Source organism: Microtus oregoni, unplaced genomic scaffold (genome assembly GCF_018167655.1).
Source record: "Microtus oregoni isolate MIOR12 unplaced genomic scaffold, Mior012 000003F_ref0000135, whole genome shotgun sequence".
In the NCBI taxonomy this organism is placed as follows: domain Eukaryota; kingdom Metazoa; phylum Chordata; class Mammalia; order Rodentia; family Cricetidae; genus Microtus; species Microtus oregoni.
This window is the reverse complement of record NW_024543062.1, coordinates 27,864,789-27,877,763: the sequence shown is the minus strand read 5'-3', so window position 1 is coordinate 27,877,763 and position 12,975 is coordinate 27,864,789. Positions and strand designations below refer to the sequence as shown.

Sequence of the window (12,975 nt, the reverse complement as noted above, 5' to 3'; positions counted from 1 at the left end):
GACCCCAAATTCTTAACTTCTGTACTACAAATTGAAAACTAAATATATACATAGCAGTTAAATCATGCTGAGGGGCAACTGGGAAGCAAAATATTCAAAGAAACAACTTGAAAAGTTGCCTCAAAGGAACAGCTTGAAAAAGAACTGTGTTAACTTGAGTTAAAAAGAAGATGGTATGTGCAGGAAAACCTGAGCAAAAAGAACTAGAATCGTGCTAGTAACTGTATGGGGCAGCCTGCCAGAGGAGGCCAGGCACCATCCAGAACACACATGTTCTCTGTTTGACTACTTGTCTAATGGAAGCACACTCAAGGCTGGGGTGAAGAAGGCCCTAGGGCAGGAGCAAACAAGCCACACCCTCAGTAGTCACAGCATTTATCACTATTTTATATGTATGTGTGACATGTGAGTGTGGAAGAAATGCATGGCAGTCAGGAGCCAACTTTATAGGATCAAACACAAGAGCAAGCAGCTTCACTGCTGGCCCAGCCAGCTTCAGGACATCCCTGGATCACAGACACTCCAGTTTCACATGACCACAAAGCAAATGGGACTAAATACTGATGGTGCTCAGAACTATGTCTTATGACCAAGATCATATTTAGGGATTTTATTTTATTAATCTTTAGTACCCTAACTATGCCCAACAAGCAAGCAAGATCATTAGAATGCAGAATATGCTTTCTAAACCTTTGGAGTTCATAAAATTTGGCAAGATAAATACAGTACTAATAAACACAATTTAAAATTCACACATGAAAGACACAGGGGAATTTAAAATGTTTCATGAAGCAGAGTTCTTTGCGGATGGAAAATAGCACACACCTTTAATCTAAGCACTTAGTATGCAGAAATAGGTGAATCTCTGAGTCTGGGGCTAGCCTGGTCTACAAAGAAAGTTTTAGGCTAGCCAGGGCTACACAGTGAGACCTTGCCTCAAAAACAAAGGCAATCAAGATTCAGTGTAGAAATACATGGCTCATTAACTCAACTGTGTATATGATAAGAAACGCAAATACTTAATTAGCAATCTGCCTCTGGTGTAAGAAAGTACCAAAACCAGAAGAAAAACTTTATGGCTAATATTTTCCCAGCACTACCAGCCCCACATCGGCACTACTGACAAACTCAGTCACTTCAGTCCTGTGTCACACACTTTATTATCTTACTCAAAGCTAAAACAATTCCCTCTTCACAAAAAAAAAAAAAAAAAAAAGGAAACTTAAGCTCAGTAATTGTGAGTTGCTTAGTCATATAACCTTTTCCTTAAATTTTTAATTAGGTTCCGCTCAACTTGGGGGAGATGCCCACTGGGGAGAAAATGACAGAAAGCACCAATTTCCAACTGTATTTTCAGTCTTTGCAGGAATAAACACTCTAGCGCTGTACCGACATCCAACATGTTAATGCTTTCCAGGTTGCCACCTTACTACAAAAATGTCACTATGCCAGGCAGGGGTGGCGCACGCCTTTAATCCCAGCACTAGAGAGGCAGAGGCAGGCAGATCTCTAAGTTCGAGCCCAGCCTGGTCTACAAGAGCTAGTTCCAGGACAGCTAGTACTACACAAAGAAACCGTCACGAAAAAACAAAAACAAACAAACAAAAAACAAAACCAAACAAAATGCCATTATGAAAACACTGAACAGAGCTTGGTCACATTGTTCTAAGAAAGGGCTTCATTAGGAACAAGTCTTCAGAGCAAACAGGCCGCCTGGGCAGCACCTTCCACACCCTCCTAACGCCCCCCAGCTCAGCAGCAGCAGGACCTGTCTTCTAACTGCTGTTGCCCTACTTCACTCTATAGAGAGGGTTGTTAGGACTACTAGGAATACCTGCAGCAAACTCTAAGAGTACCACAGAGGAAGGCAACACAAAGCACTTCCCTGACTACAAACTGACACCTTCACAAAAGGAGAAGGCACAAAACAGTAAGCTAGGTAAATCCACATCATCATTAAAGGCTGGAATTACTTACAAAATACATGACTCTCTCTAATCGGGCAAAATGTTCCTGTGGATATCTCCTATGGGGCTGACTCAGCCTGAGGCCAGCCTCTGAGAGGACAATGCACATGCTGTTTGTGTCCACTCTCAGCAATAACAAGAATTTTCTAGAGCATTCTGTCCCTAAAACCACCAAAGGTTTGAAGAAAAAATCCACATCTGCCAAGAGCTGAACTGTCCAGCACAAGAGGAAGCTACTGGAAGAGCAAGTGAGCAAGGGCTGTATGCCCCATGTGTCCTGAAACCCGCCTACTGCTTATTAAACAGCACACGGGCCAGGGAAGACTAAACCACAGCAGACAGTGAGGTTTGTTGTTGTGCTTTTCAAGTAATTTATAAAAGAACTAGACAGGCTGAAATCAGAAAGACCAAGACTGCTGAGAATGAGGAGGGAGGGAGGGAGGGAGGGAGGGAGGGAGCAGAGCCATCAGCTCAGCCTCTGGTGCCTCTGCAATTGTGTGCTTTGCCTCCCAGGAGACAGTGTCCACAGCCATTTGTAGTTGTCATGACTCGTGGAAGACGTAAGGAGGAGCCAAGGGTATAGTTAAGCATCTCACAGCACCCAACAATGAACACTCATTCAACCCACAGTCAACCAAGGCTTTTGAAAACTCCTAGTTAAAAGTTGAGTCTGGTCAATCAACCGCTCAAAGAAGAGACGGGGAGGGGGGTGGGAAGGAGCAAAGACCAACCTTCAGAGAACAGAGTACACCATGTACACTTTCCATAATTCAAAGTAACTCGGAATGAAGAGTTCTGAAAAGCCAGCCCATTCCAAAGAGAAAAGTCAGTCAAGAGAGATGGCATGTGCGTTTTACTTCATAACCAGCATTATCACAACAATTTTTAACTATACCTAAGGACATAAAAGAGAGTGTGTTCATAATGGATAAATGGGAAATCATAACAGGAATTAAAATGATTTGATATATATAGTTAACAATTTTTAAAATCTTGGTTCTTTTGCATTAGGAAGTTCTTGTATGCTAATGCTACAGTAGTCTTAATTAAATTTTTACTACAATTGTATGAATAAAAAACAAATATAAGCTTAGTTCTTTCTAAGCAAGAGTATTAGACAGCTGATACTAGAAACTGACTCACTTTGAATGTGTCATAATGAAATTATTCCATTTAGAACCAATAATCTAAGTTGCAGAGACACAACATGATAGTTTATAACCAGAAATTATACACAATAACCTTAGTCCTCACCTTTTCTAGCTAGACTAGAAAATTAATTTATACCTGCCTAATTTTCAACTTAAAATTAAGAAAATGTTCTTTATCTTTTGACAGATGGACTCTGACATATCATTTTGTAAACAAACACAATTAAATGCATGTGTAAATGAGAAAATAGTAATGTCTAAAAAATAAGAAATCATTTCCTTAGACATGCCAATGTTTAACTTGCAACAACCTCCTGTGTTTACAGAGGCTTTGAAAAGTAGTAGGTAGAAATGGATTTGAAGGCAAATATATTTTTGGATCTTTTTAAATGCTCACATACTTTAGCAAAAACCACTGTATTGAGTTATATCTAAAAAAATGAGAGGCATATAATCATTCCTCTTTATATGCAACTAAACTGCACACTGATCAATCTCGGGAACTGGCAGTCAGGGAAGAGTCATGAGTGGTCAACAATCCTTCCTAAAAACCAGATGCTCATCTCTGCATTCATCCTTCAGCCAATCATTTACCAAGCGACTAGACTCACTACTAAGAAACAGTAAGCAGAGCGTGGTTGGTGTCCAGCTGTGCTCTGGACTATCGCCTCCTCAACTCCTACCTGCTTTCTCAGCTTCTCTTTCTCTCTCCTTCCTGATGGACAGTCAGCACTGCTACTGCTGTGACCCTTGGCCTCATCTCTAGCTAGGGCCTTGAGAAGAACAGTCAACCTCAGGGTGGTAAATGGCTTATTTTTCACTTCTAATAAAACCAAACACAGAGAAAGTGATGGGGGGCTCGTTTTGTACGTGTTTGTGTATATTTATCTACATTTACCACACCCATACCCCACAGTCCCTGCAGCAGCTCTTCCTTCCCCTGGAAGACAGGGACAGACAGACAACCGGCTGAGACATTTATCTGAGGCTCTAGGTTACAGACTTCCAGGTGGTGGCAGGACTAGGACATGAGTTTAGATCAAAGTGGGTGGGGCTGCACAAATCCTGCTTCCATCTCTTCCCTGTCTCCAGCCAGAGACCTTGACTCCAGACAGGTTTGTGCTGTAAATCCACCAACAACCTCAGGAAATAGAAGAAGTCTCTGATAGTGCTAGGTGGGTTCAATTCATCTCTTCAGAGACTCTGCCATGTTGTCTGCCGGATGCTGGGGCCTGAAGTCTCCTCAGAGTCACTGCCATGCTGTTGTTCACGGTCGGAATGACCCTGAATGAACTCCATCTCCCAGCATCAGTGTCCCTCTAATCCCAATCTGATACCTTCAACAACCACTTTACTAAGACACTCTGGGAGAAGCTACTAATGGAGCCTCTAACATCAAGAGCCAGGGACTGCCAGCAGCCGCTAGGGGCACAAACTTCATCCTGTTGACTCCAACCTACAACCACCTGCCAAGTCCCTACCTTAGTGTACCTGAACCTTAAAACAGAATTGAGGGGGTGTATCCTGGGTATAGAGCTCAGTGGGAAAGGGCAAGAGGCCCTGTGCTTCTTCCCTAGCATATAAAAAGAAAAAGAATACCACAACTCGGGTGGGATGGGGTGCTGTATACCGTTTTGTGAAAATTAAGTATTTTTTCTCTCTATCAACCAAATATGACTACACTATGGTCAGAGATAAGGGATGTTAAAATTGAGTTGTTTTGATCTGGTTTTACTGATCCCATGCCTATTCACTTTACAGGCATTACAAAGGAGGGTTATGGCTAACAGTTCAGGATTCCTGGGACATAACCCACAGTCCTGTTCTTGACAGTAATCAGGTAAGGAGCACTGGGACAGCACTATACAAATTTTCACCATTTAATTCACTTTATACTTAAGTCATGCCGAATAACAATTTAGGAAGAAAAATTAGGAAAAATAACAAAAAGAACATGCTAGAATGTCTAAATTCCAAAGCATATAGTGAAGAATAACTCAGACATGACCTCACTGATGACCATATGGCTATCTCATCTTAATATTCAACCACAAGCATGCATTATGTGATAGCACAGTGGCCAAGAACAACATGAAGAGATAAATACACAAACCCCTTTGACCTCAGTGCAAAGACAGGCGTGGTCAAGGAAGAGGAAGCAAACGACAAGAGCACCCTGAAGACTGACCTTTTGTTGACTGGCTTTTCATCCTTGTCATAGGGTCGCACAAACCACTTCCCGATCCTCACGAAGTTCTTATCCATTAGGCACCTACAATAAGCACATCAGGAATTACCTTCGCAGACTCAGTCACAGAATGGCTCAATACTCTGACAACCCAGATGAGAGGCACCAATGGAAACATGGTACCACAAGTCCAACTGCCAAATGTTTTCTTACACTCAAAGAACTCAGAACTTTGGGCATGTATTGTTAATGCCCCACGTGGGGGGGGGGGGGGGGGGGCGCAAGCAGGCAAGCAAATAGTTGGATTATTTCTAAAACTGGAATTTCAAGTCACAGGACTACATGACCTAAGCTCCTATATTACCAAGGTCAGAGTGCAGGGAACGTAAGGACACTTTCAAACACCACAACTCCTCCTGCAAGCTGGGGTTAGGGCTTGTTGTGACAAGTGACCAATCCTTTAGCAACGGTGCCAATAACAAAACCTTAAGACAACCCATCATCTGCCTTGATGTGTTCTTTCTGTGGGCATAAAAACCCTGTACAAGAAAATAAAGACTTGACATCAGCTTTCCAAGCAAGGGTGTCTGCCTCACTCAGTCTCGGCTGCACCTGGCTTCTTTCTCCATGCTGTGTGTGTTTTTCTGTCAAGTCACAGAATTTCTTTATAGGACATGGTAACAGTAATTGAACCCACTACATGTAATATCAAGAGTGTGACAGTTCAACTGTAGTGACAGTAGTTATGACCAAGTTCATTCACATGCAGGCAAATGACAACCCTATCCTAACTGCCCTCTACACAATGAATGAGATACCGCAGACTGTAAGAAGTACCCTTGATTTTAAAAAATACAAAATGTTAAATAAAATGGACATTCTGAACTTGATGGGATACAATGATCTCTCATTTTTAGTAAGTGAAACAATTCACATTTTAAAGAAAAGCGGTCAGAATTCTTTCCATACAAGTACTTATGAAAGCAACATAGCAATTCTTATCTCAATATTCAGACAGATATGGACTTGGTTTTTGTCTCTGTTGTTCCCAAACCACCATGGACTAAAGAGGAACAATTCAAGCCCTCATCCCGTTCATTACAGTCTAAATAGTCAGTAGATGGCAGGCTACAGTTTCTGGTCACAATATAATCTCCTTTGGGCAGAGTCAATTTGAAACAGGGTTACATCAAAACATCACTGGGTTTATTCTGAAAGTGAACACTCTCCGCTTTTCAGTGAACATCATTTGGCTGCATGTTTCTACATTAAATAAGCATGCTTCTGTGGGAGAGACTGTGTTTGCATTAAATTTTGAATAACAAATATGGAGTATCCACCTAAGAAAAGGGCCATACGTAGTCAAACTGTAAAGCATCGCCAGGTTCTTCCCCAGCCAGACTCCACCTCTCCTGGGAAGACACTGGCACAGATAGTGCAGACCTGAGCATCAGAGTCCTCAGTCCAGTAACACTGCAGATAGCTACTGCAATCACCACCACCACTGTGAGTGGGGATGACTGCCATAGTGTTCACTGCTGGAGACAAGGAGGCTAAGGCAGAGAGGAAATGTTTCCTAGCAGTCACTGAGCCCAGACATACCTGTACACACAGACAGGACATAAGTGACTACCCCATAATATTTCCTACTGCCATCTTCCTGTCTTAAACCCAGGTCCATCTCATGGCTGAATTAACACACAAGCATTTTTCTCTTGGTAAAAGCTGTTACTGAGTGTCTACTGTGCATTGAATAAAAGCAGTGGTGACAGGCACGGGATCGTGCCCAACAGGACACACAGCCTTGTAGAGAAAGAACTGTGTTGGATAAAGTCATGTTGCATTTGGGGTGGAAGTTCATATATATCTACTCTGAGGTGACACCAAACAGAAAGGAAGTGAACATGATGTTGTCAACTTTAAGCCCTGTGAGAAAATGGAAGAGATGCTTGCTATGGAAGACAGTTGTACAATTACACTAGCAACTGGGGAATGCTGAAGACCACACAAGATCACAGTGGAGCAGATGTGCACCCTGAAAAGAAACTAAGAGGAAGCATAACAAAGGCTGTTCTAACATCTGTATCAGGTACGCACAGCAGCCATGCAGTCAAGGTGTGTCAGCTCTCTGAGCAGACCTGAGCGGTGGAGTTCCCAATATTCAACAGCCCACAGCCTGTGAGCTGTCTGCGTTACTCTCCTCCTATGTAAACTTCAAAGAGTGCTCCTGTCTCTGGTGAAGCCTGTGGTTTCTCTGTATTTATAATCAGGGTTTCACTACTCATTTATGATGACTCGTTTCTGTAACTCTTCCTGGAAAAATTGTGATTATGACCAGGCAACAGGTATTTACATGCCATGATGTGGCGCATTCTGGGTCCTGCTCTGTACTGCTCAAATAAATAGCTAACCTGAGTAGTAACTTATTACTATTTTCCTGTTCATCATAGTGAAAGGTACTCTTACTCTGACTGTGTTTGCTGTGTGTGCATTCCTACCGTGAGGCACACAGTGACAGGAAAGAATTCCTCTGAATTTACTTCTTCCTAGCTTGTCCCTTCCCAGTGGAGCCTAAAATCACACTGAAGGGATCTCGTGGCTGCTAAGAGACATTCAGGAAAACCGACACTTTTACAGAATGCACTGATTATATCTGAAAAACATAATTAGGCAAATATTATAAAGAAATGTAGCTTTAAGACTAAAAAAAAAAAGATCAGAAATAAAACGTCCACTCTACCATTCTTTGCTCTTTTTGGGAGAAGAGCATCAAATTTTGTATTTAATTTTACAACTCATCCTTGTAGACAATTAGATCCGCCAAAATCTGCTTTAGAATGGGAATCCTAATCACTACCAGGTATGTATTATAGTCACCTTGGGTATCAGCCACACTCTCAAAAGCACTTTTCTGTGAAGATGGCAACCTTCTGTAAGGTAGACTGATGCCACTTTAACAGGCAACTGTGAAAGGCCAGAGTCCGGCATCTCTGCTAACCGTCAGCACCTTCAAGGTCAACATTTCAAGAAAAATAGACCAGTGCTGAAAAATGAAGGCAAGGTCCGTTGTTCATGAGCATGTAAGGTCCCCTGTGTTGCGCCACGTGGTTCTGAATAATTAACTGCAACGTGCAAGTTCCCATTTCTACTCCCAAAGCCTGATGCAAGGTAACAAGTGCCTGAGCAGCAACCGCAGACTAATCAATCCAGCAAGTTACTTCCCAGACGGGACAGCTGGGAGGAGCACAAGTCCACCTGGCTAGCACTTCTGACAGAGACTCGAGTCCAAACATCACACTCCTTGGTTACGGATTCACCCAGTGACACCCTGACTTCATCAACCTGTGGTCTCAGAGCTACCCAGATACATCCTACCCACCTGCATGCCAAGCATCCTCAGTGCCACCTTCACCTCCCCACCCTTCATCAGATGCAGGAAATTAGTTTCTGCCAAGGACACTACAACATGTCCAGTGGAGGAGATGAAGGACCCTCTTCCCAGCTGACCCACACCCTCACTGTCAGTGCATTGGCTTCTCTTGTGCCTGGTGGGTTCTGCTCTTACAGCAAGGTATAGGTAGGCAAGGCCTCTCTACTTCACATCCACTGTAAAATGACTATAGCCTCAGGCTCTTTTACAGGACTAACCTTACCTGAAATGTCCATTCTACTACTGTCAATCCAAAGAAATGTACCTCTCTTCTCAGTTATTCCGTGTCTAATGTCATTCTTTAATTATTACCAAAGAGGGCAAAAAACCCACAGTTGTCAATGTCTTCACCCCTTCTCTGTGCTAAAAAATTATGAAGTGAACGACTTGACTGATGTGCCTAAGATGAGATTTGTTTCCAGATATTTACAATTCGTGTTTTAACTACTGGTTTTCAGTTTTTTACTTATATCCTCCAATTGCAGAGGAGATCCCCAATTTAAAGGCCATGCCTATGTGTCATTTCCATAAAATGGAGATGAACTTGTTTCTTGTACTCTTACGTGATTCCCAAGGTGCCGTATCATATGACCACTCCTTCAACTGCAGCTGCGCCTGTCGCTGTGCTCCTGTGAATTCAAGAGTTATGCGGCAGTCTCTAACCCAGCCATCAGACACGGCGCCCACAGTGTGTGGATGGACATGCTGCTGGGCGAGGTGCAGCGCCAATCCCCAGCCACATGAATCTTCCACAGTTGCTGTCCCCGCACAGAGAAGCCTAGCAGCCATTAGTCAGACAGCAGCGGTGCACTACCAGGTAGAGCACCACCCTTCCCCGGCGTCTCAATTCACACTGCTGCCAAGCTTCCCTCGGCTGCATGGCATGACTGAGAACACACTTTCTTCACTGTGTGCAAAGCAGTGGGGAGCTGACATCTGGGGACTACAATAAGCCCCATGAAAACCGGCAAGCGTATTTTATTCCAAAGCATTCAGACAGTTACAAATGAAAACCAGAGTAACAAATCTAATACCAACCAGGCTGTGTGTCAGATGTTTTGAGTTTACTACAATGTGGCACTCCAGTACAAAAAATATTCCCAAGTCTTTGAACTACATACATTTTTTGGATTTTTCAAAATTTTTTACTTCATTATCATAGACAGGTAATAGAATTTGCTATATCATGAAAAGTCACTTCAACTATACTAAGGGAAGCAGTCAAGGTGTCTGAAATACTCCTGAAGAGCGACTGCACACTTTGTTCCCCATGAGGAGGAGGCACATCTCAGTGTGATACACGGCCTAACCGCTGGCAGGATGAACATGGGTAGAGGGCACTTGGCTGGGGACTGAAGAACAATCTAAGCTCAGACACTCTTACATCGTGAGGCGGGCGAGGAGAGAGGTGTGTAATAGGGGAGTGGGGATAAGCTCCAGACAAGGAAGTCTAGATAAATACAAATTAATGGTATTTTATCATCCTGGGCATTTAGCCAAAAAGATAATTGGCTTTAAAAAAAAAAAAAAACGCACACTTACTTTTTTGAAAGACTAGAAAAATGAGCAAAACGACATGATCTAAAACAGTAAATTCTGGAACTCTCTGCTTCTCAAATTCTAAGAAGTCACAAAGACAATATCTAAAGAAGCAATGAGAGTACAAAATTCTCTTTCTCTCTCTCCCTCTCCCCTCTTACACACACACACACACACACACACACTTCAAAAACCTTTCTGTTCCCATGCCATAAACAGCAGCTAACTGGAAGACAATGAGACAGAGTTCTGCCTGTCCCACTGGCATCAAGTATTGTCATGCAACTTTGATGTCTCTCTCTGGTAGTTTCCATTCTGTTGTCTATTTAAGCCTTGTGGCCAGAGTCTTAGCTGATGATGTATGGGCAGACCTGGTGTGCATCACTCCTGAGAGCTCCTTAGCTCTCTGCTCTCTACCGGGAAGCCAGTGAGGAGAGGCAAAGGATGCCTGGCAGTACCAGAGGCTGGGGCAGCGAGGCAGACAGCACTGCAAGAACACAGTCTGCCTCTACTGTGAAGGGGAGGATGTTCTGACTTCTAATAATAGTGCATCTCTGAGCCTAACTTGGCTGATGAAAGAGACAATAGCAATACATTTAAAGCAGAGCAGCAGCCACCAAAATGAATGGAGCCAAATGGAGAGCAATAATGAAGAGGAGAGTGGGTGAATTTTATAAGAACTACAAACACAAGGGTAGGAATGTAGGTTTGATTACCAAACAAGCAATGACATGGAAGGAACATTAGATAGCGGCTGTATGAGCCTAGGGAGATGGCTGAGAGGTTAAAGCCCTTGTACTTCCAGAGGTCCTAGGTTTGGTTCCCAGCACTCGCAGTGGCTCACAGCTATCTATAATCCCAGTTCATAGGGAGCCAATGCCCTCTTCTGATTTCTGAAAGCATCAGGAATATACTGGGTGCACAGACATACATGCAGGCAAAACACTCATACAAGCAAGATAAATTTAAAACAAGAAAATGAAATCTCCTGTATAATCTTTTTTACAGATGACTAAATATGGCTCCAAAAAATAACTTTCAAAATAAAAACATCAAAGTAACAGGAAAAGAGATTTCTGAGTGCTCAGTGCAAATCACATTCTAACACTAAGTACATTCTGAGGATGAAACAAAGTCCTTCAGAACCTGCTCACATGATGGAAGTCCTCAAGGAAGAGGGACCACAGAAGGATGTTGCAGACCAGAATCCCAGGATGGAGCAGGTGACTACCATGCTAACTCCACTCTAAAAAACAGCAATCCTCACTGTCTTTCTCTTAGCTGTAAGGGCAGCCAGTCGCACAGTGTTCTCATAAAGAGAAGGGCAGAGTGTGGGGGCCAAGGCCCACGCTGCACAGTTCGTTAGATGATGAAGCCGAGACCCAAAACACCTCCTGCCTCTGCGGGTAATTAAGGAAAAGGATTTCTAGGAATGAGTGCCTAGAAAGAACAGAAAACCACAGCCACAGATGCTCTCTCCACTCTGACGCCATTATGGAAATGTTCGTAGGAGTAGCATGTTGGAGTGTTTGTTTCTAGATGGACAAATGACTCCAGCCAGAAGTGCAAATACAGGGCAGGCAAACACTGAAGGGTGACAAGAGAAGAGAGGATCTGAAGTCACACTGCTTACAATTTAAAACTGCCTACAGAATATCAATAGAGTGGTGCTTCAGGACCAGTCAACAGTAACCCAGAATGCAGTGCTCTTCTGTGTGAAAATGACAGCATTACTGAGCCCCTGTAGTGAAACCGCTAGTAATGAGTAGCTGCAGTGACATCATTGTTAGCCTTTCATAAATGTGCACAACTCCTCTGACCTAAGCAAAAGTTTTTCAAGGTAGTGAATAAAATTTCCTTTTAATTAAGCATCTTTACACTAATCTTTTAATCTAAAAAATTAAAAGCAGAATGAATCACTTGTTCAAGCTTTATAAATAGATAAACTAAACAAAAAGATTTAGAAATTCTACAAGCCCTGCTACTGAACTGGTCATCAGTTTTCATGCCAGGAAATCGCAGAACTCACACTAGAAAACCAGAATGAACTTGTGTGAGCAGAAACAAACAACGGAAAACAGCAAGAAACAGACACTAAACTACATCACAGATTCAAAAAAAGTTACAGTAGGTGATCTAAATGAAGGGGAAAAAAAATAAAAGATAAAGTATGAATTTGCCATCCAGATTCTGCTGTCAGTGAATTAGGAGAGCCAGGGACCACCATTTACAATGCTTCCCTGTCTCACCAGCAGAGGAGTTTCAGTCACAGAATGTAGCCACCTCAAGTCTGAAAGAGAGTGAGTAAATATTTAACAGGACAAAAGAACCTTAAGTTACCCAAGAGTAACAATGAGGAAGATTGGTCATGAAGTGTTCTCTACGGTAAAAGCTGCTCTGCTCACTGTCTCAAAACTGATTCCCAGGGAAGAACTGCCAACAGGCTATTCTGAGACTGCCAAATAGTGCAAAACAATGAAATTTAGAGGAAAATAATAATTATTGACAAAGTATGTGAAATACAGTACCACTTTAACAAAACCAAAGGTCCTAGCTCTTCACGTCTAACTGGCAGGTTTCTCTTTTAAGGCTGAATGTTGCCAACTTTGAACAAAACTGAGACCCAAATTTTACTGTATATGTCACACATAATTTCTTAAAAATAATGGTTCGATTTGGCCTGGGCTTTAATTTCCATTA

General features: G+C 42.5%; 1 protein-coding gene across 4 annotated transcripts in view; it reads right to left on the bottom strand.

The window, feature by feature from the left end:
- Positions 1-12,975, bottom strand: part of Med13l (mediator complex subunit 13L) — a 238,373-nt gene that overhangs the window by 99,201 nt on the left and 126,197 nt on the right. For all 4 annotated transcript variants that reach the window (XM_041645984.1, XM_041645993.1, XM_041645991.1 and 1 more), the window contains exon 4: positions 5,307-5,390. In XM_041645984.1, coding sequence (XP_041501918.1) covers positions 5,307-5,390 — 84 coding nt within the window. The remainder of the gene's footprint in view (positions 1-5,306; positions 5,391-12,975) is intronic.